This window comes from Apium graveolens, chromosome 10 (genome assembly GCF_009905375.1).
Source record: "Apium graveolens cultivar Ventura chromosome 10, ASM990537v1, whole genome shotgun sequence".
Classification (NCBI taxonomy): domain Eukaryota; kingdom Viridiplantae; phylum Streptophyta; class Magnoliopsida; order Apiales; family Apiaceae; genus Apium; species Apium graveolens.
In genome coordinates, this window is record NC_133656.1 from 233356436 (window position 1) to 233378094 (window position 21659).

General features: G+C 36.9%; 2 protein-coding genes across 2 annotated transcripts; one reads left to right on the forward strand and one right to left on the reverse strand.

Moving 5' to 3' along the window:
- The first annotated feature begins 1910 nt into the window (after positions 1 to 1910).
- LOC141692939 (uncharacterized) lies at positions 1911 to 3714 on the forward strand. The gene is made up of 4 exons (XM_074497902.1): positions 1911 to 2145; positions 2457 to 2501; positions 2628 to 3005; positions 3439 to 3714. The coding sequence occupies exons 1-4, from the start codon at positions 2011 to 2013 to the stop codon at positions 3511 to 3513; spliced, it is 633 nt and encodes a 210-aa protein (XP_074354003.1). The 5' UTR covers positions 1911 to 2010; the 3' UTR covers positions 3514 to 3714.
- A 12578-nt stretch (positions 3715 to 16292) lies between these two features.
- On the reverse strand, positions 16293 to 17063 carry LOC141692032 (uncharacterized). The gene has a single exon (XM_074496776.1). It carries the CDS (start codon positions 17061 to 17063, stop codon positions 16293 to 16295), a length of 771 nt encoding a protein of 256 aa, XP_074352877.1.
- Positions 17064 to 21659: the final 4596 nt, after the last annotated feature.

Here is a 21659-nt window from a genome sequence, read left to right on the forward strand (position 1 = left end):
GGATGTAAAATCAGCATTTTTAAATGGTGTTTTGCAAGAAGAAATTTACGTTGAACAGCCAGAAGGTTTTAAGAGGAAGGGAGAAGAGAACAAGGTATATCTTCTCAAGAAGGCTCTTTATGGTTTAAAGCAGGCTCCACGAGCCTGGTACAAAAGGATAGATGATCATTTGTTGAGCTTGGGTTTTAAAAAAAGCTTGTCAGAGGCTACTCTTTATGTCAAACGTCATTATGATGATGTTGTGATTGTCTCACTTTACGTTGATGATCTTTTAGTAACAGGAAATAATGCAGGCCTAGTTACAAGGTTTAAGCAAGAAATGAAGAAAGTTTTTGAGATGACAGATCTTGGGTTGATGTCTTTCTTTCTTGGTATGGAAATTATGCAGGCTGAGCATGAAATTTTCATATGTCAGAAGAAGTATGCAAAGGAGATATTAAATAAGTTTAACTTTGGAGAGTGCAAGGCAGTAAGCACTCCTATGAATCAGAAGGAGAAGTTGTGTGAGAATGATGGAGGTGATAAAGTTGATGAGGGATACTATAGAAGCATGATTGGTTGTTTGATGTATCTAACAGCAACACGACCAGATATTTTGAATGCTGTAAGTGTTTTGTCCAGGTTTATGCATTGTGCAAGTGAATTGCATCTTAAGGCTGCTAAAAGAGTGATACGATATATTAAAGGGACAAGTCATTATGGTATTAAATTTCAAAGAAGCAAGAATTTCAAGCTGGTAGGTTACTCTGACAGTGATTGGGGTGGTTGTACTGATGACATGAGAAGTACCTCGGGTTACTGTTTTACATTTGGATCTGGTATGTTCTCATGGAAATCGAAGAAACAAGAAACCGTGGCTCAATCTACTGCTGAGGCGGAATTTGTTGCAGCAACAGCAACAGTTAATCAAGCATTGTGGTTAAGAAAAATTTTATTGGATCTTAATCTACAACAAAAAGCAAGCACTGAGATTTTTGTTGACAACCAGGCTGCCATTGCTATTTCCCATGATCCTGTGTTTCATGGGACAACTAAGCATTTCAACATAAAATTGTTTTTCGTAAGAGAAGTGCAGAAGGAAGAGATTGTGACATTAATTTACTGCAAGTCTGAAGATCAGTTGGCAGATTTGTTCACAAAGCCGTTTCCAGTGAGTAGGTTTCAGTTTCTAAGGCAAAAGATTGGTGTTTGCAGCTCCTAAAGCAAGGAGGAGTGTTAAATATATGCTTTAGGACTGAAATTATATTTAATAATGTGTTAAACTATTATTATAGTTTTAGGATTCAGTTAGGCAGATTATATATTAGCAGTTATGTATTTGTGCAGTTATAGCCATGTTATCAGGAGAAGTTATATTCTCTCTGTAGTTTAAATATTGTAAGTTGTTCATCAGTTAATAAAATATCTGTGTTTCTTCTAAATATAACTTACAATGTTTACTTGTATTATCTTCTTTGTGATGAAATAAGTAGGCACTATATTTATATTTGGCTATTGGTGATTGCTAAATATCCCACTCTTCCGAGTGAAGCAGCGGATGGTATTCTGAAAACATCTACATATTGAGAAGTGCCACCATCGCAATGCATTTGCTCGTGTATTCCGAGTCTATTTGTGTTTTAGCTTGTTCGAACTAATCAGAGGCAACTATATCATTATAAGGCTGTTGTCTAGTTCTCCGTAGTGTCATTTAAGGGAGCTAGTCATAGTACTATGCTTATAACTTTTAATGCAAATTAACTGAAACCACCTCTACAAAATTTAAGGGAGCAAGTCATATTATATTTTACAAAATCCAAAAGTAAGTCAGTAATTAAATATAATTATTGGTGATATTTTTATAATTAGTTGATACTATCAATATAATTAGCAGCTGTTAAAAATCTGGTCAAACTTGAATTTAAAAACCCTTTTCTGTTACAAGACGTGGCGCCAAATAACCATCACATTTTTACAATTCAAAAGGAGAAGGAGAGAGAGAGAGAGAGAGAGAGAGAGAGAGAGAGAGAGATGGAGTTGCAGTGCTGCGGAGAATTTGAAGCAGAAAGCCGGAAGTACAAGACTAAGCTACTGACGATACAAAAGTACCTCGATTTCTGTGTTAACCACAAACATTCCGATCTCACCGCCGATCAGCTCAGAAAGGTCTATCTCTCTCTCTCTCTCTCACACACACACACACACACAACCGGTACAATTTTAGAATCTGATAAGCTTAGTGATATGTTCTGCGATTAGCTCGATTTCAATTTTTTTAGGTTTTGTCGATTTAAATACTTGAATCATCTATTCATTAGTTCTAATTTCACAAGTTTATGTGTGGAAGCGTTTGTTCTCTGTTGATTTTGCGAATTATAATATGCTCTAATTGTGTTTGATATTTAGTGGATCGATCACTCAAAACTTGCGATTTCAGTTTCTAAATCATCGTAGTTTTGTTTACATTAATTTCACAGATTATCAGCATTCACGGATTCAAATCGCTGCATAAAGTTAAAAAGGCAAGCTGATTTCATAATTATACATACTTACATATATGTTCATATATTGATTCCTTGATTTAGTTTTAATTGTTGCTGTGTGTGTGTGTCTAAGATCGGTGAATTGTGGTTCTGAATTGTCGATAGGAGGTGCTGATTGATGTGGTAGACTCGATTAAGCTGATGGATCTGACTCGCTCTACTATCAATGATGATAACGTGTCATCTGACGCGTTTATCACTTCTCAGGAGGCGATTAAGGACCTAATCTGCCTTAACTGGATTGAATGCTCTGTGACTTCCTTTAAAACGGTGAACTACGACCTGATCAGTCTTCAGAATGCTAGTACCATTGGTTTGAAATCGTTTTCAACGAAGAAGAGGCGGACAAAGATGATCAAATCAAAAGAAGAAATTCAACAGGTTTGCTCATTGGCCTCTGGTGATCAGTGTTCTGTTGCTAAGGGGACCATCAACATCGCTGACTGTGCTGCTGCTGATTATCGCAGTTCGTCTTCTTTGTTGGTAAATTACTTGCATCTTGACCGGTTCTGTAATTATTTTGCTTTCTGAATAATTTTATATTCGATATTGATAATGTCTGTGACTTTGAATAATTGATTCCCTTAGTATTGGGCTACTCCATTCACTTGCGCTTGTTTTAGCATGAAACAGTTTCAGCTGGTAATTTTTAGTCAGTGATAGGACTTCTGTTGATATTTAATAGTAATACGCATATAGTAATCTGCTGGTGTTTTTGTAGTAGAGATTGAATGGAGTGATGATTTGGATCTCATGAAACAGATCCTCTGTTACTGTCTCTTTACATTAATTGTCACATATATTTTTCAATTGTTTTGGCCAACTAACAATAGCAGCCCCCCCCCCCCCCCTCTTTCTTTGCGTGTTTCGCATTTAGATGGTTAATCACTGTTTTGAATTGTGATATGTCTGACAGCCAGAAGAGGGTGAAGCACGACCCATACGCAAACAACAAGCATCAGGAAGGCTGGAAGGTTATATTAGGGTCTGATCGTTTGAATTTCAGAAGAGAAGAAAAGCAACAATCAGCCAAGTAGTAAAAAAAATTGATGCTCTCTCTGTATACAGTTAATTAATTTCGCAATTATATGTTTCTTAATGTTGTGATCCTTATCACTTGTCAATAGAAAGTAGAAACTCCAGTCAACTTTTAAATCTATATATATAAATACTACATTTTCTTCTTATTTCTTGGAGAGTTGCCTTCTGGAAAATGGGCTTTACTTCCAGGATGCCCCCTGTTTATCAATGATGTTTATTAACATGTCAAGATCATCATAAATGAGCTAATTTGTGCCTATATTCGCTACATTTTAAAATTTAAAAATTGATGTTAAACATATAAAAATTGGACAATTCAATAGCCCGAAGAACCAATAAGGAGAGTGAAATCATCATTATATACAGAAAATAGAAGAAATTCCACAACTACAGTTGAAGCCTCGACAAAAAAACTTAATTTGCTTTACCACGAAATCTAAAAACTTGGTTTGCTTTACCACGAAGTCTAGTTAGCTAGTGCACACTGAAGATCAAGATACTTGTCCCAACCACATTCTTTGAACTTTACCCTATTAAACTAACACAATATGAAGCTACCGGCGGGTATAAAAGAAAGAACAAAGAGGTCCCCTAAAAGTTGTATACTGAATGTGAAATTCGTAGGCTCAATCGAATTAGTTAAAGTGCAACTGTTCACGAATGAGACAATCTCTTTTGTCTTAGCAAATGAGACAAACTGTATCTAAATGAGACATATACTATATGCAGCAGAATGTAGATTGCAGAAATATAAACATGCAATGCTGATAATATGATAATGCAAGAACACCAAATCTTTTCACTTGGTTCGGCCCCTATACCTAGTCTATGACCTACATCCAAGTCCCCATGCCAACTAGCATAGAGAATGTATTATATCCACTTAAATAAAGTACTTACAAAACTTTCCTTGATTACAATCTTGACCCTGAATGAAAGAACCCTTTCCCTAGCACACAGCTACTTAGCCTTGATCTTGTAATCAATACTCATACAACCCGGGACAAGTGATACAATACACCTTTCTTTCAAATACAAAGATAATAATGTGAAAGATTACAACTCGACTATAAACTCTTAATTAACTGGATAATCAATGAATGTAATTAAGAGAATGTTTTTCTCAGAAAGATATAAGATGGAAAGTGCAGAGAGTTGTGTGTTTCTGAAAAACACCAAGTCAAGTATATATAGAAAACATGTAACGGATAGATTGTATTTCAAACTCTTTTGAATATAATAAAAGATAAGATTAGGTTTGAAATATTAGAATGTGTAAAACAAGTAATCCGTTTAGTATTGTTTCTTGAAAGAGATAAACCTGAGAAAGATAAGAAATTTGAAATAGGTTAGGTTTATCTAATATAGAGTTTGTTTTGAAAAGATAAGTCAAATGTTATCCAGTTAACTAAGTTAACATTTAAACAAAACTCTAATACTTATCTAACTAACTAACAATCTGATTTGTTGTAGACTTCTTCAATGCATCATCAGAAATCACGAATTTACATTCTCCCCCTTTTATGATGATGCCAAGGGTAAAGAAGTGCTATGCCCCCCCTATCAAAAACACTTTAATCTCCTGTTGCAATATGTTAGATAATAACAGTGTATATATGCAACAATCAGTTGATAATCATGAGAATATGCAAATGAAACATATGACTTATCAAATGAGAGAAGTAAACAAATGAGACAGCAAATAAGATTAAAAACCAAGCACCCAACAGTACTTAAAGTTATAAAACCTTAAATATTTAATCCAGCACATAACCAGTGCTATCCAAACTAAGCAATATTAAAAACCAAGTCTTAACCAACACAAACCAGATAACACAAACCCAGATAAAACGATCGTCTTAAACAAACACATTAAAAATTCTCCCCCTCAACATCATAAAAGGCGGGTAAAGAAACTAGTCAGAATCATCAACGTCGACAGGAGCAGAATCTTGAGTCTTTCTCTTTCCCTTGTTGTGGTAAACTGGAGGATCACCATACTCGGAGAACAGCTTGTCCAACTTGCCTTCATCTGGAGCTTTCCCATCCCTCTTGCGAAGCCATTCCAAGATATACGAACGATATTCAGCACGAGTCATCCCAAAAGCTTCGGGTGGAGGAACTGCAGGCAGGGGCAAAGGAGAAGTAATCTCGGCCAGAGTCATATCACCAAGCCAGTCCTTTTTCTGGTGCCATGGCATGCTTCGAGTAGAGACCTGCTGAGATATGTACTTGGTTTCTGTACCAAGTTTATAGAAAAAGCTTGACAAATTCTTCCTCCCAAGCCTTGGCAGTGGTAACCATTCCCTCATGTGGCACACCAAACTCAAAATCTATAGCCCTACTCACCTTCTTATCATGGACATGTAAAATCTCCAACTTAGCATTTATTGATTCAAGAGAAGCAGTAACAGACTTATTAAACATCTCATAGGAGGCACGCATCATACTGACTTGTGAAGTCAGGGATGCCAAAGACTCGATAGAAGCAAACTGAGTTTTAAGAGACTCCAAGAGATTTTTGTTTTCAGAAACTTTTGACAACAACGATTTCAATAAAACAGAGTCCTCTTGATCAGGATCAGACATATAGTGAGGAGACTCAGGAAACGAACCAAACGACTTATGACCCTCACCAAAAATAAGAACACCAGACTCAATAATCTCAATATTATTAGCAGACAGGACAGACAGATCTAACATAGTAGACACTGGCTCAGTGTTATCATCATCAGAAACAATAGAAAAATGTCTAAAGATCTTTGTCAACAAAGCAGGAAAGGACAAGTTCATAGACTCATGAGACGCACAATGACTCATGTATTTGATAATCAACGAAGCAATATCACAAGGAGTTTTAGTCATGAAAACCGAAATTAAAACAACATCTTGATAAGTTACACGGTCACGACCACTCTTTCGAGATAAAAGATTTGTATGAAACAATTTAAAAAGCAATAAAGCAAGTGGAGTAAGATCATGTACCATGGGCTAAAGAGAGGTACCGATAAAGTTCTCACCAAGAATCACTTTCAGTTGTTCTTCATACTGTAATCCTGGAAACTCCATGAAAGCTGCATGCGTGGTATACGGACAGACATCGGAGCACGAGATACCACAAACTCGAGATAACAAATTAGCATTGAACACAATCAGAACACCTTGAACCTCAGAATAAACCATATCCTCCTTCATCATTGAGAAATTAAAATAAAATTCCCGAACCAAAGAAGGGTAAATAACATCTGGTGGGGATAAAAGAGGTTCACAACCGAGAGCGGAAAACAAATCAACAACACCCACTCGCTGAAGCAGAGCAAGATCACAAATACGTTCTTTAATAATGGGTTTTGACACGATTTTAGGCTGAGAAGATTTTTCGGGTGACATTGGAGTAGAGGTATCGGGATTAATTCTTTGGCGTTTAAGAGAAGAAGATGATGGGTTAGGGGTTTTAGCGGATTTAGATTTGGATCGAGTATGAGGGGTCGACATTGTTGAAGGAGAAGAGAAACGTTTGGAAAGAGGAAAAGAAAAAAAAAGTTGAGATTAAATAGAACAAGAGAAGAATATGAAGAGTTAGAAGTGAGATAGAAGTAGAAAGGTGGAGTGTATCTCGAAAAACGAGGAGACGAACAGAGATTGAGAAGAAACAGATGGAGTAGTCAAATCAAAGTGAAAGACTTGAAGGAAAATGCATGCAACTCGGTTCAGTTCCAAAGTTCAAGAGTCCCATCAAATAATTACATATAAAATATAATTAAGACTGAAACACGCAAACTAATTAAACCAAACACGGCAATTAATTCATAAAAATTCATCAATAAATTCCATAGATAAATCAGCATTAAATTAATCAAATAATTAAACACTCGATTATACAATTTCAGTCACAAAGATGAATTATGCAAATAATTGACACAAATAAGCTAAATAGTATGCATGCAAGGATGTAAAAATGAATTAATGAGAGATAGTGCACATACCAAATTCACGTCTCATAAGACAAAAACGGTCTTCACCTAAAGGTTTGGTGAAAATATCAGCTCTTTGCTTATCAGTTGAGATATAAATTAACTCAATATTACCTTTTGAGACATTATCTCGCAGAAAATGGTGACGAACATCAATATGCTTAGTACGAGAATGCATAACAGGATTTTTAGAAATATTAATAGCAGAGGTATTATCACAATAAATTGGAATATTTGTATAAGAAATATCAAAATCCTGCAATGTTTGTTGCATCCACAAAATTTGAGCACAGCAACTACCAGCTGCAATGTATTCTCCTTCAGCAGTAGAAAGAGCTACAGATGTTTGCTTTTTACTGTGCCATGCAACCAAACAATCACCTAAATATTCACACGCACCACTTGTACTTTTTCTATCAACCTGTGACCCTGCATAGTCAGCATCTGAAAAACCAATTAAGTTAAAAGAAGTAGAACTAGGATAAAATATTCAAAGATCTCTAGTTCCCTTAAGATACTTAAAAATCCGTTTAACTGCATTCAGATGAGATTCTTTCGGTTGAGATTGAAAACGAGCACAAAGACAAACACTATACATAATATCAGGACGAGAAGCAGTTAAATATAATAACGAGCCGATCATACCTCGATATTTAGTAATATCTACAGGTGTACCTTGTTCATCTTTAGTGAGCTTGACAGTTGTACTCATCGGAGTAGCTTTAGCAGAAATATTTTCTAATGCAAATCTCTTAAGCAAATCATTCACATACTTACTTTGATGTATGAAAATACCTGCAGCAGATTGGTTAATTTGCAAGCCTAGAAAATATTGCAATTCACCCATTAAACTCATATCAAATTCTTTATGCATGCAGTTAGAAAACCACTTACACAAAGATTCATCAGTTGATCCAAACACAATATCATCTACATAAACCTGTACTAATTGAAAATGATGGCGTTTATGAAAAATAAAAAGAGTTGGATCGAGTGTACCACGAGTGAAACCATTCTTTAGCAAAAACTGACTGAGACGCTCATACCAACATCGAGGGGACTGTTTCAATCCATAAACAGACTTTTTGAGCTTGTAGACATAGTGTGGATATTTTTTATGAATGAAACCTGGAGGCTGCTTCAAATAAACTTCTTCCTTAAGATGACCATTTAAAAATGTGCTTTTAACGTCCATTTGGTAAAGCTTGAATCCTTTGTGAGCTGCAAATGCCATTAGAATCCGAATAGCTTCGAGACGAGCTACAGGGGCATATGTCTCGTCGAAATCAATTCCTTCCTGTTGGTTGTATCCCTGAGCCACCAGACGAGCTTTATTCCGAATAATGTTACCATCTTCATCCTTCTTGTTCTTAAAAACCCAACGAGTACCGATGACTTTTGTATTAGAAGGAGGAGAGACAAGTTCCCAGACTTGACAACGTTCAAACTGGTTCAATTCTTCTTGCATGGCAACCGACCAACATTCATTTATAACAGCTTCTTGAGCATTTTTCGGTTCAAATTCAACAACAAAGGCACAGAATGCACATAAGTTATGAAGCCTGCTTCGCGTAGAAATCCCTTGATCTAAATCAGTAAGAAGATTATCTGGTGGATGATTCTTCACAGTCCTAGAAGACTTGGGAAGTTGAATATTACTCATCTCTTCCTTATTAGAATTGTCTGCTTGGAAATGAATAGGAGTTGTCTCATTCAAAAGAGACTGCCTCATTTCCGCTTGTGAAGATTTATCCAGAGGAGTAACAGAATTCACATTTGAAACACTGTCGGGAGTCTTTGGAGAGCCAGAAGATTCATCTGAAGCTTGAGTAGATCCCGAAGAATTATTAGAAGACTGAGATGGACATGGAGAGTCTTGACTGCTTGATTTGTCAGAATGAGACTGACTCTTTTCAGAATGAGAATGTCTCATTTGGGAATGAGACGATAGATTCGCAACATCTTCTTCAATTTGAGATATCTTCAAGGCAGATTCATTAAATGCAATGTTGATAGATTCTTCAACTTTGAGCTTGATAGAATTATAAACTCTATAGGCCTTGCTTGTAGTGGAATATCCCAAGAAAATTCCTTCCGTAGACTTAGCATCAAATTTTCCTCGAGTGTTCTGTGTATCTAAGATAAAACATTTTGAACCAAATACTCGAAAATAACTGATGTTAGGCGTTTTATTCTTAAGCAATTCATAAGGAGTTTTAAGCAAAATAGGACGAATAAGCACTCTATTTAACACATAACAGGAAGTGTTTGCCGCTTCTGCCCAGAATTTACGTGGCAGATTACTTTCATGAAGAAGAGTACGAGCAGTTTCCTGTAGAGTTCTGTTTTTGCGTTCAACAACTCCGTTTTGTTGAGGTGTACGCGGGGCAGAGAATTCATGAGTAATGCCTCTAGATTTGCAGAAAGTTACGAAATCTTTCTCGAATTCTCCTCCATGATCACTACGAATAGTCTTGAGCTTTAAAGAATACTTAGTCTCAAGGTTAGTAATAAGATCTTTGAATTCACTAAAAGCTTCATCTTTAGTACGCAAGAATAACACCCAAGTAAAACGAGAGTAATAATCTACTATAACGAAAGCATAATTCTTACCTCCCAAACTTACATATCTTTCTGGACCAAAAAGATCTAGATGTAACAATTGCAAAGGAACAGAAGTTGTTACTTTATTCTTAGCAGTAAAGGAAGTTTTCACCTATTTTCCAAGCTGGCAAGCTGAAAATGGTTCTGACTTCTTGTATTTCAGCTTTGGTAAACCTCAAACTAACTCATGTGAAGATATCTTTCGAAGTAGATCCATATGAACATGACCAAGACGCCTATGCCACAGATTCTGTTGTTCTTGAACGGTAGCTAGACAGATTTCTTCTTGATGCTCATCAAAATCTAACACAAAGATGTTTCCTTTTCTTTTGGCTACTAAAGCAAACTCGTTAGCTTTATTACCAATATAACAAACATCTTTATCGAACTTAACACTATGACCAGCATCAGTTAACTGACTTACACTAATAATATTATACTTTAGACCATCAACTAGACGAACATTATTAATAGCAAACTTGTCATTACCTATGGTACCTTTACCTACAATACGTACGGTAGTGGAATCTCCAAGAGTAACTAAGCCTCCCTCTTTAGCGATTAATGAGAGAAACTTTGATTTATCTCCAGTCATGTGATGAGATCAAACGCTATCAATAATCCACTTGTTTCGAGGAACATGGACTTTAAAACAGACCTGCAAAAGATCCTTTATCTCTTAGGTACCCACGTGGCTTTGGGTCCTGGAATGTTAGTATCATAAATCTTATACAAATGCCTGTCAGATTTCTTAATCCACTTTTGAATAATATTAACTGATTTATGCACAGATTTATATCTAGTTGCTGAGTTAGTATCGTGGCCCTTAATACCACATAACCGAGATGCAGAATTAGTGTGACCAGATTTGCCACAGTCTTGACATTTTTCATAAGGCATCTTGTATTTCATAGGAGTTCTTTTGTAGCCACTTTGAAAAACTTTCTTCTTATTGGCTGATCCATACCCCAAACCTTCCTTGTCAAGAGAAGATTTTTGTTGGGCAAGTAAAGCATTCAAGGTTCCTTCTCCATGAAAACATTTGGCTAGATCAGTTTCCAGCTGGGCAACCTTTTGCTCGAGTTCAGGAACTATAGAATCAGAAGATGCATTTGATTCGGCAGAAAAAGTTTCCTTCTTTAATGCATCAAGACATGCATCTTTCATCTCGATCTCATTTTTGAGGTAGTTGACTTAATCTTTCAGCTTAGAGACCTTCTCAGATAGTAGCTTGTTTTCTTCTACTAAGGATTCATCTTTGATGGAATCATCAACCTCATTGAGAACCTCACTCAATGCTTGTTTAAGATACGCATTCTTTTCTCTTAACTTTCTATTTTGAGCCTGCAAGGTTAGTACATCCTGAAATATATATGAATTTTTATTAATTTGAACAGTATGTACCTCATCATTGTCACTAGAGTCAGATTCAAGTCCAGCAAAGCATGTTGAGCTAACTCATCGTCTGAGTCAATTTCCACTTCAGAATCATCATCACTCCATGTGAGTAAAGCTTTCTTTTTGGCTTTGAGCTTGTAGCAATCTTTCTTGAAGTGACCTTTCTTTCCACACTCAAAGCATGCATCCTTGTTTTGATTATTTTTGCCTTCCTTGCTTGAACTAGGTCTGAATTCTTTCTTTGGAAATGAAGACTTCATGGGTCGTTTAGATGCATTCTTTTTGGCCAGAAATTTGTGGAACTTCTTAGTGAGAAGTGCAATCTCCTCATCAGAATCTTCAGAAGAATCACCTGCATCTGCATTAAGAGCTAGAGTCTTTTTCATGGGGGCTTCATCTTCTTCATCATATCTACGTAGTTGGTTCTCGAATTCTTCCAATTCACTGAACAGTGTTAGAGTATCCATAGTCGAAAGTAGGGTCGAATCCTGCAGAATGGTAACCTTTGGAGCAAATTTTTTTGGCATTGCTCTGAGGATTTTCCTATTAATCTCAGATTGAGGAATGATCCTTTCCAGAAGTGAGATAGAGTTCATTAATGTCAGAAACCTCCCTTGAGCATCTCGAACGCTTTCATCTCTTTCCAACCTGAAACCTTCATAGTCACTCATTAGCATACTTAATTTTACTTCACGTACCTTAGACGTGCCTTCGTGGCTGACTTTGATCGTATCCCAGATCTGCTTGGCAGTAGTACATGCTGATACTTTTCTTAATTCTGTAGCTACCATGCCATTGAGAAGATAATTCATAGCTTTAGCATTGGAGTTCATTGCATTCACTTCTTCAGGAGAAAGATCCTTGAGAGATTTTGGCTTCCCTTCTTTCATGGGAATTGTAAAACCATTTTCTACAGCATCCCATTCGAATGCATCACGCTGGAGAAAGATTTTCATCCGGAACTTCTAGTCATTATAGTTTTCAGCACCATGAAACAGTGGTGGATAATTGTTTGAATATCTATCTGGTTGAGCCATGGATCGCTAGCAAAATAAACACTAAAAAGAGAATTAAATGCACCTGCTCTGATATCAAATGAAATTCGTAGGCTCAATCGAATTAGTCAAAGTGCAACTGTTCACGAATGAGACAGTCTCTTTTGTCTTAGTAAATGAGACAAACTGTATCTAAATGAGACAGATACTATATATTCAGCAGAATGTAAATTGCAGAAATATAAACATGCAATGCTGATAATATGATAATGCAAGAACACCGAATCTTTTCACTTGGTTCGACCCCTATACGTAGTCTATGGCGTACATCCAAGTCCCCATGCCAACTAGCATAGAGAATGTATTATATCCACTTAAATAAAGTACTTACAAAACTTTCCTTGATTACAATCTTGGCCCTGAATGAAAGAACCCTTTCCCTAACACACAGCTACTTGGCTTTGATCTTGTAATCAATACTCCCACAACCCGAGACAAGTGATACAATACACTTTTCTTTCAAATACAAAGATAATAATGTGAAAGATTACAACTCGACTATAAACTCTTAATTAACTGGATAATCAATGAATGTAATTAGGAGGATGTTTTTCTCAGAAAGATATAAGATGGAAAGTGCAGAGAGTTGTGTGTTTCTGAAAAACACCAAGTCAAGTATATATAGAAAACATGTAACATATAGATTGTATTTCAAACTCTTTTGAATATAATAAAAGATAAGATTAGGTTTGAAATATTAGAATGTGTAAAACAAGTAATCCGTTTAGTATTGTTTCTTGAAAGAGATAAACCTGAAAAAGATAAGTAATTTGAAATATGTTAGCTTTATCTAATATAGAGTTTGTTTTGAAAAGATAAGTCAAATGTTATCCAGTTAACTAAGTTAACATTTAAACAAAGATCTAATACTTATCTAACTAACTAACAATCTGATTTGTTGTAGACTTCTTCAATGCATCATCAGAAATCACGGATTAACAGAATTTGCCCTAAGATGCTTGATAGTATTATACAAATTGTGTGTGCATGCAGAGATAACAGTAGTGCCATGTTTTGGGCACCATCTACGTGTGTGTCAGTGTGAAGAATGTAGAGTAATGTATTAAGGTATTACCTCAGAACAGAACTAATGAAAAAGAATAACAAAGAACAAGGGAGATGACAAAGAAGGATGATTACCTTCAAGGATGTGCAGATCATTATAAATATTAGATGCTAGTTAGTTGTGCATCACTAAAGCTTAAATTCTGGTAAACTACTGTGTTAATATGCCTGATCATGAAGTTGGTATTTGGAACGAGTACTCTCTCTGTCCGTTCCATAACCACATTTTCGAGTTTATCCAAAGCAAAGAACTGTAGGATGAATGCTGGCAGTTGGACTGGAGTAGTAATAGTTAATGGTCTGGTTCAATTTAATTTACCAGATACAAAGAATTTTACTCTCCTGATCAATTTTTCAAAATATATATATTTTTTAATTTTATCTAGTTTACCGCTCAAATTTCAATGAGTAATCGATAACAAATCCGATTAACAGACAATGAAATAATGAACAAGAATCAACGAAAATTATCATTAATAAGTAATCTATATATAGACAATTGTAATGCATATACCTATTATTTAAACAAAATCATTCAACCGAGTAAGCAAAACGACTCAAAAAGAACTATGAGAACCGTAGTCAGTAGTAGAGAATTAGACAACTAGTAATGCACAGATCAGTTACTTGCCCAAGCTATCTCAGACACATCTTTTTATTGCTCCCATGCAGATTCTCCTCTTCCAGTTTCCTCTTCCCAAGCTTGCTGCTGCTATCTTCAACGTGCTCGTCTTCTTGACCAGAAGTCAGCAAGTCATTATACCAATTGATGTCAAAACCGGGATCCCCAGCAAACTCACCCAACTCTGGATAACTATTGTTATATAGATCATTACCAGCTAGATAATTATCAAAATCGCCAAAACCATTATCCATCTTAAGTAAATTTTCTGAAGTTAAAGACTCGGTGTTCTCAGTATTAGCACCAACACCGTTATACATCTCAACCATACTTTTCGATGTCAAATTTCCCGTTCCCTCCAAATCATTCTCCAAAACCCCAACACTCTCTCCCTCAAGATTATCACCAACAGCAGTATTCATCTCATCAACACTTTTTGAAGTTAAATACTCAGCTCCCTCCAGATTCTCATTCTTGATTTGACATTCACCACTATGATTAGGACCATGAGAAACACTTTTAGAAGGTGGAGGCTTCTTAGAAGAATCATATGTGATCTTACAAAGAACAAGATCGCCTTTCAGGCCCTTATTAATCCCCGATAAGGAGAACTCGTGCATCTTAAAGTATCCGGCCTTATCAAGTTCAAATTCAGCCCCGACATCATTAATCTCAAAAACCAGCAATCTCTTCTCTCCGATCACATTACCCTTACAATCCCTGATTTTACAATTTGTTTTTCCACCCCAGGTACCACAGCCAGCCTTCTTACTAGTATTGTCTCTACTTCTACTTGTGGTCGCCTTACTGCTCTCAGAAGTACGCAACTTAGACAATGTTGTGAAGACGTAAATAAACCTCTCAGTAAGGTTATTTTGGGAGTCCATCCAAGAATTAACATCGAACATCTGCCAGGGAGTAGAATTAGGAGTGTAGAGTTCAACGGTATCGATGAAATTGCATTGCAGCTTCTGTCCAAGAACCTTGGGTTTTAAGTAATAACTAATTAGTTCTTCATCCTTTGGGTAGAATCTGTATCCAGGAGGCAATTTGATATCTTCACCCATCATCAATGTGTGTCTCTATGACAGAGAGAGAGAGAGAGAGATAGAGAGAGAGATAGAGAGAGAGGGAGGGAGAGAGAGAGAGAGAGTGATAGAGAGAGAGAGGGAGAGGGAGGGAGGGAAAGAGAGAGAGAGAGAGAGAGAGAGAGAGAGAGAGAGAGAGCGCACCAATGTGTGTCTGTACACGCGAGAGAGAGTTAGAGATCTTTGCTGTAGCACCGGTTGTTATCACCCCGCCATGGCGCCATTTATATAAGAACAGTTAGGTGTATGTAATTCAATTAAATAAAAACAATATTTGATTTTGGTTAGGATTTCTTAATACTTCTTTCATGTTTTGATTATAATATGTAATTTCTAGTATGTTTTTGTTATTTTTAACCTTTTGATATCGGCAGTTAAGTTATTTTTTTTTTTGAGAAAGGTAGTTTTATAAATCAGCAAGAATCCATAGCAATTACATCCGAAATAAAATGAGGAGGTTTTATCACCCATTCCTGCACCAAATCTGACATAGAACGATTGGCTTTTGCTAACAAGTGAGCCATATCATTCGCAGATCTACTAACATGAGCCATTAGCACATCGTCAAAATGCTTAAACAAACTAATACAATCCTTAACAATCATGTGAAACGGATCTCGTCCATGACTACCATGAATTGCATCAACCACCAACTTCGCGTCTGTCTCAAAAATGCACCGTTTAAATCCCTTCTCTACTGCCCAGCAAATCGCCTCCTTTAGCCCCAATGCCTCAGCATCCCTCGGAGTTAACAACCCTCGATGACTACAAGCTCTAGCCATTAGGAACTCCCCTGTATCCCCTCGAGCAACACAGCCTAAACCTACACATCTCATATCCTCAAAAACAGCCGCATATGTGTTAACTTTCACCCAACCTACTGCAGGACAACACCACTTCCGACCACTACCTGGTACCTGTGTTCATTCCTGTGAGTTCTGCACTTCATTCTTTTTTGCATTCTTCCAATCCTGCAGCATTGTCATCGCCCCAGCCTTAACTCCCTGCACCGAGACTTTCACCTTGCTCCATACCCAATCATTTCTTCTCTTCCATATACTCCAACAAGCCAAACCAAACAGAGCACATTTTTCTAAAGAAAGAGACTCGAACACCCTTAACACCACATCAAAAACCTTATCATTACAATTCAACTGAATACTGTTTTGAAGTCCAAAAACCAACCACACTGACCGTGCAAAACTATAATCAAACAGAACATGAATATCTGTTTCTTCCATTTGTAAACACCACGGACATACCTTATCTGCAGACACTCTCTTAGTTGCTAAAGCCATCATCGTTGGGAGACATGCACGACACGCCCTCCAAACCAGATTTACCACTTTCCCAGGCAACTGCAGGTTCCATAATCTGGACCAAAACTTCGCATGAGGTTTCTGAATTTCACCTTGAAGCTGTCTGTACCCACTTTTCACTGAAAAATTCCTATTTGAATCAAACAACCAAAACCAATTGTCTTCTCTATTCTGCACAGGAATAGGAATTTGCAGAATTAATTCCCTATCCCGTTCATTACACAAATCTTGTAAAATGTCTTCATCCCATTTCAACCCAGATTCATCCATCAAACCAGCTACCGTTGTTTCTTCTAATTCTATTGGCATCTCCGTAATCAAACAACCATCCCTGGAATCTGGTAACCAAGGTACTCTCCAGACACGAGTACTCATTCCATCACCTATACGTTTACGACACCCCTGTCTTACACAGCCATAATACTTCGCCACATGAAGCTTGGATTTGGTCCTACCGTAGCATTCAAGAAATCTCCCTTTGGATAGTACCGAGCCTGCATTAACCTAGAGACTAGAGAATTATCATTATTAACCAGCCTCCATCCTTGTTTAGCTAGCATGGCCATGTTAAAATTATGCAAATCTTTCATTCCCAGACCCCCTCCTTCTTTCACAACACACAAACGCTTCCAACTAATCCATTTAATCCCTTTACTCGTTGATGACCCATTACACCACCAAAACGAGTTCATAATTTTCTCAATATCATCACATATCTCTTCTGGAATCAACAGCAAATTCATCCAAAAATTCGGGATGGATTGAGCCGCAGTTTTAAGCAAAATCAACTTCCCTGCCTTTGAAATACTTTTGTTCCCCCACCCTTGAAGCTTCTGTTTAACCCTATCCTTCAAAAATTGAAAGGTCTCAACCTTTTTACGACCCACTCTCATTGGCATTCCTAAATACTTTCCTGGATCATAGACTTCTCTAACACCCAAACTCTGACAAATTTCTTGACGAACCGATGCAGCCGTATTTGGACTAAAATTAACACTTGACTTGTGAAAATTTATTGCTTGACCCGACATCCTTTCATACCTATTTAGAATGTCCTTCACTATTTTTGCTTCCATATTTGTTGCTCGAAAAAATAAATAACAATCATCGGCAAAAAGTAAGTGGGAAATAGCATGTGCTCCCCTAGCAATGACACAACCATGAATTAACCCAACTGCCTCATTTCTTCTAATGATTGAACTTAACCCCTCCACACAAAGAATATACAAATAAGGAGATATAGGATCTCCTTGACATAACCCTCGTTCCGGTATCACCTCCCCAAAAATACTCCCATTGTGTGTAAATGTATACGAAACTGATTTAACGCATAACATCATTCTATCCACCCAACTCTCACTAAAGCCAAATCTTTTCAACATCTGCTCCAAGAATCTCCACTCGAGCCTATCATAAGCCTTCGAAACATCCAGCTTCAAACCAACAACCCCTGTTTTCCCTTGCGTTTTCCTCTTAATGTAATGATTCACCTCGAACGCAATAAGAGCATTATCTGTCAGTAAACGGCCCTCCACAAAAGCACTTTGCTTGTCTGAGATCAGTTGATTCAAACAAGATTTTAATCTGTTTGCCAGCACCTTAGACAAAATTCGAAACAATACATTACATAAGGAAATTGGACGCATATCTGTCATTTGCTCAGGCTGCTTGACCTTTGGTATAAGACAAACCAATGTATGATTTATTCCATCCGGTAGGACCCCTTCAGAAATGAACTTATTACAGAAATTAACCACATCATTACACACTACAGGCCAAAAAGTCTTATAAAACATTGGATTTAAACCATCCGGACCAGGGGACTTGTCCAAATGCATAGAAAAAACAGCCTTTCTTACCTCCTCATCTGTAGCTAGAATCATAAGGGACTCATTCTGTTCATCCGTAACTTTGTTTACAAGTTCCCTATCCGTAAGACCTTCCATAGCTCCCGATGTTCTAAACAACTCACCAAAGTAATCACTGATGACATGCTGCACCTCCATGACATCCTCTTTCCACACTCCGTGTTTATCCTTCAAACGTGTTACTGTATTATTTCTCCGACGACTTGATGCATACTTATGGAAGAACCGAGAATTAGAATCACCTTCACGAAGCCAAAACTGTTTCGCCCTCTGTTGCCAATATACCTCCTGCCTCTTCAACAACTCATGATACTCCTGCATAGCAATATCATATTTACGAACCCCATACCTATCTTTGCACGCTCTAAATCTCCTCATTTTATTTCTTGCGTTCTGAAGATTTTGCTTAAACTCTTTCACAATTCCCCCGCCCCACTCTTCTAATTTATTACTACAATTATGAATTTTCCACAGGATACTAGCATCTCTTTCTTCATTCCAACTACTTTCAACAATTTCTTTACAATCCTTTTCATGGAGCCACAGATTTTCAAACTTGAATCTTCTACTCTTTGGAACATAAATTTTCTTATTCAAATGTAGAAACAATGGAAGATGATCTGATGTGGATACTTCAACTACTTTAATCTCCGCATCCGGAAATAGATTCCTCCACGCAGTGTTTGCCAAGCCCCTATCAAGCCTTTCTTGAATCCACTGATCGGTACCCCTTCCTCTTTCCCAAGTAAACCGATGACCTGAGAAACCTAAATCATGTAAACCACTCTCTTCAATTACATTACAAAACCCGTCTAACAGTCTTCGTGGATGATTTCGACCTCCTTCTTTTTCTGTTGCATACATTAGATCATTGAAATCACCCATCACACACCAAGGAAGATTAGAAGTCCGAGCTAAATTCCTCAACAAATTCCATGAATCATACCTCCTTCGTCTCTCCGGATACCCGTAGAACCCTGTAAATCTCCATCGACCCACCTGTTCCACAACAATCTCAACATCAATAAAATTCTCACTAGCATCTTTCACTACAATCGAGTCTTCCCCTTTCCATAAAAGAGCAACTCCACCTCCATGATGACTTGTATCCACAACCCAGCAATTTGTGAATCCCATCTGCTTGCACACAATATCTACTTTATTCTTATCTACAAAAATTTCTGAAAGAAAAACTAAGCTTGGCCTGAATTGATTTACCAATTCTTTTAAAAACCGTACTGCTCGTGGGTTGGCCAGCCCACGACAGTTCCAAGCTAAGGCACTCATTTGGCTAGGCGGGCCTGATCCACAGAGCCCGCCCCAAGAAAGTTTTTTGAATTGTCTTCCAATTTTGTTGGGTCATATATTGCCACAGTATTCTCAACAGGCCCATCCATTATCATATGACTAGGCCCATTATTACCATCCGTATTTCCTTTCATACGTTTTCTTTTTAATTACACCACAACATCATTTATTCCCGCGTCGTTATCTGTATTTTGAATTTCAAACTCCTCCCTATCCCCCTGATTCCGCGAGATAACCGTAATCCCTGATTGAACTCCACTTTTCTCTCGAACAATTCCATCAACCTCCACAAAATCCGGCCCCAAATCATCCCGTCGAGCAGCTGAACGGAAAACTGAACTACCCCCATATTCCAAAGAACTTGAGCCTTCCGACCCTGAATTCCGGAGCCATTTTGCCCCTGTATTCACCTGTATATTTCTCGTTGGAGCTCGCAGCCATGGACCATACGCTCTCTCCACTTCCTTCTCCGGATTCGCATATACCACAACACAATCTCTATCAGCATGACCCAACATACCACACACAAAACAATAAGTACTAAGACGTTCATACTTAAAGTTTATCCAACCCCAGTTTCCCCCCTCCCTCTTAATTTTCATACGCCGTTTCAATGGCTTGCATACCTGCAAGGTAACCCTAATACGAAGAAAAGATTTCCAACTAGTTTTGAAATTGTTTGGATCTGACTTCACAAATTTCCCAATGTAATTACCCACACTTTTCAGCACATTCTCCGAAGCAAATCCTTTTGGTAAATCATATATTTGAATCCATATATCACTCTCTTCCAAAGCTACCGATAATGGATCATCCCCTTCTGAATATTGTTGAAGTACCAGCAGATTATGCTCAAACGACCAAGGTCCGCCCTCCAAAACTTTCCTTACATCCAAGATATGATAGAATATGAATGCATACCTTTGCTCTCCAAGGTCATGCACCTCTAACCCCTGCTTTGGTCGCCATAGGGACGCAAGTACATTCTGCATAGCGTTAAAGTTTATATTTTTCTCTGTCAAAAACCTTCCAACCAGCATGAACTCATCCGTCGATTTTCTTACAATTTCTTCATCCGCTCCCAGTACTATACCACCCTCATCCTCATCCTCAATCGAAAGTTTTGAATACAGATCTTCTAGTTTTTGATTATGATTAGCCATGAAATAAGATTCAATGATTAAACAGCAAAAAAATTATGAACTTGTCACAAAAATGAACAAGACAAAAAACTTGCATATTAGCAAGACTTACTTGGCTCCAAAACTGTTAATTTATTTAAATATGCAAAAACTTATTAGAAAGAAAGTTATAATTAACTCGTGAATTCTAAAAATTAGTCAAATAAATTTGTCAAGTGTAAATTTTTGACTAATTTTAATCGCGAATAAATTATTAATTGTACCGCGTATTTTGTCATAATAAATGTTAAGTATTCCCGTAATAAGTCGCTCCAAAAAAATGAATAAATGAGAAAAATATATTATTATATACAAATTTTATGAAATTTATAAAGGAATATTACCCAAAATACCTAGATTTTTAATCTTATTTTCTAAAATATTACCATTTTCCAAGTTATTTAAAAAAAACAAATTTTAAGTTTCAATTTCAAAAATACGGTTTGCAACCGGTGTTATGCAACATAGTTTCAAGTTTTGAAAATGTTAATTTTGAGGTTGCATTAGTTGCATTTCAAATTTGTAACAAATCAACCTTAAAACCAATTTTAAAAAAAATTGCATGACTGGTTGCAGACGTTGCAAATAGTATTTTTAAAAATAAAATTTAAACA

Excerpts from the sequence above, each read along its gene's own strand:
- LOC141692939 (XM_074497902.1), top strand. The coding sequence starts at position 2,011 with ATGGAGTTGCAGTGCTGCGGAGAATTTGAAGCAGAAAGCCGGAAGTAC. Across the intron at positions 2,146-2,456 it reads CCGCCGATCAGCTCAGAAAG|ATTATCAGCATTCACGGATT; the intron begins GTCTATCTCTCT and ends TTAATTTCACAG. Across the intron at positions 3,006-3,438 it reads GCAGTTCGTCTTCTTTGTTG|CCAGAAGAGGGTGAAGCACG; the intron begins GTAAATTACTTG and ends TATGTCTGACAG.
- LOC141692032 (XM_074496776.1), bottom strand. The coding sequence starts at position 17,063 with ATGAGTACTCGTGTCTGGAGAGTACCTTGGTTACCAGATTCCAGGGAT.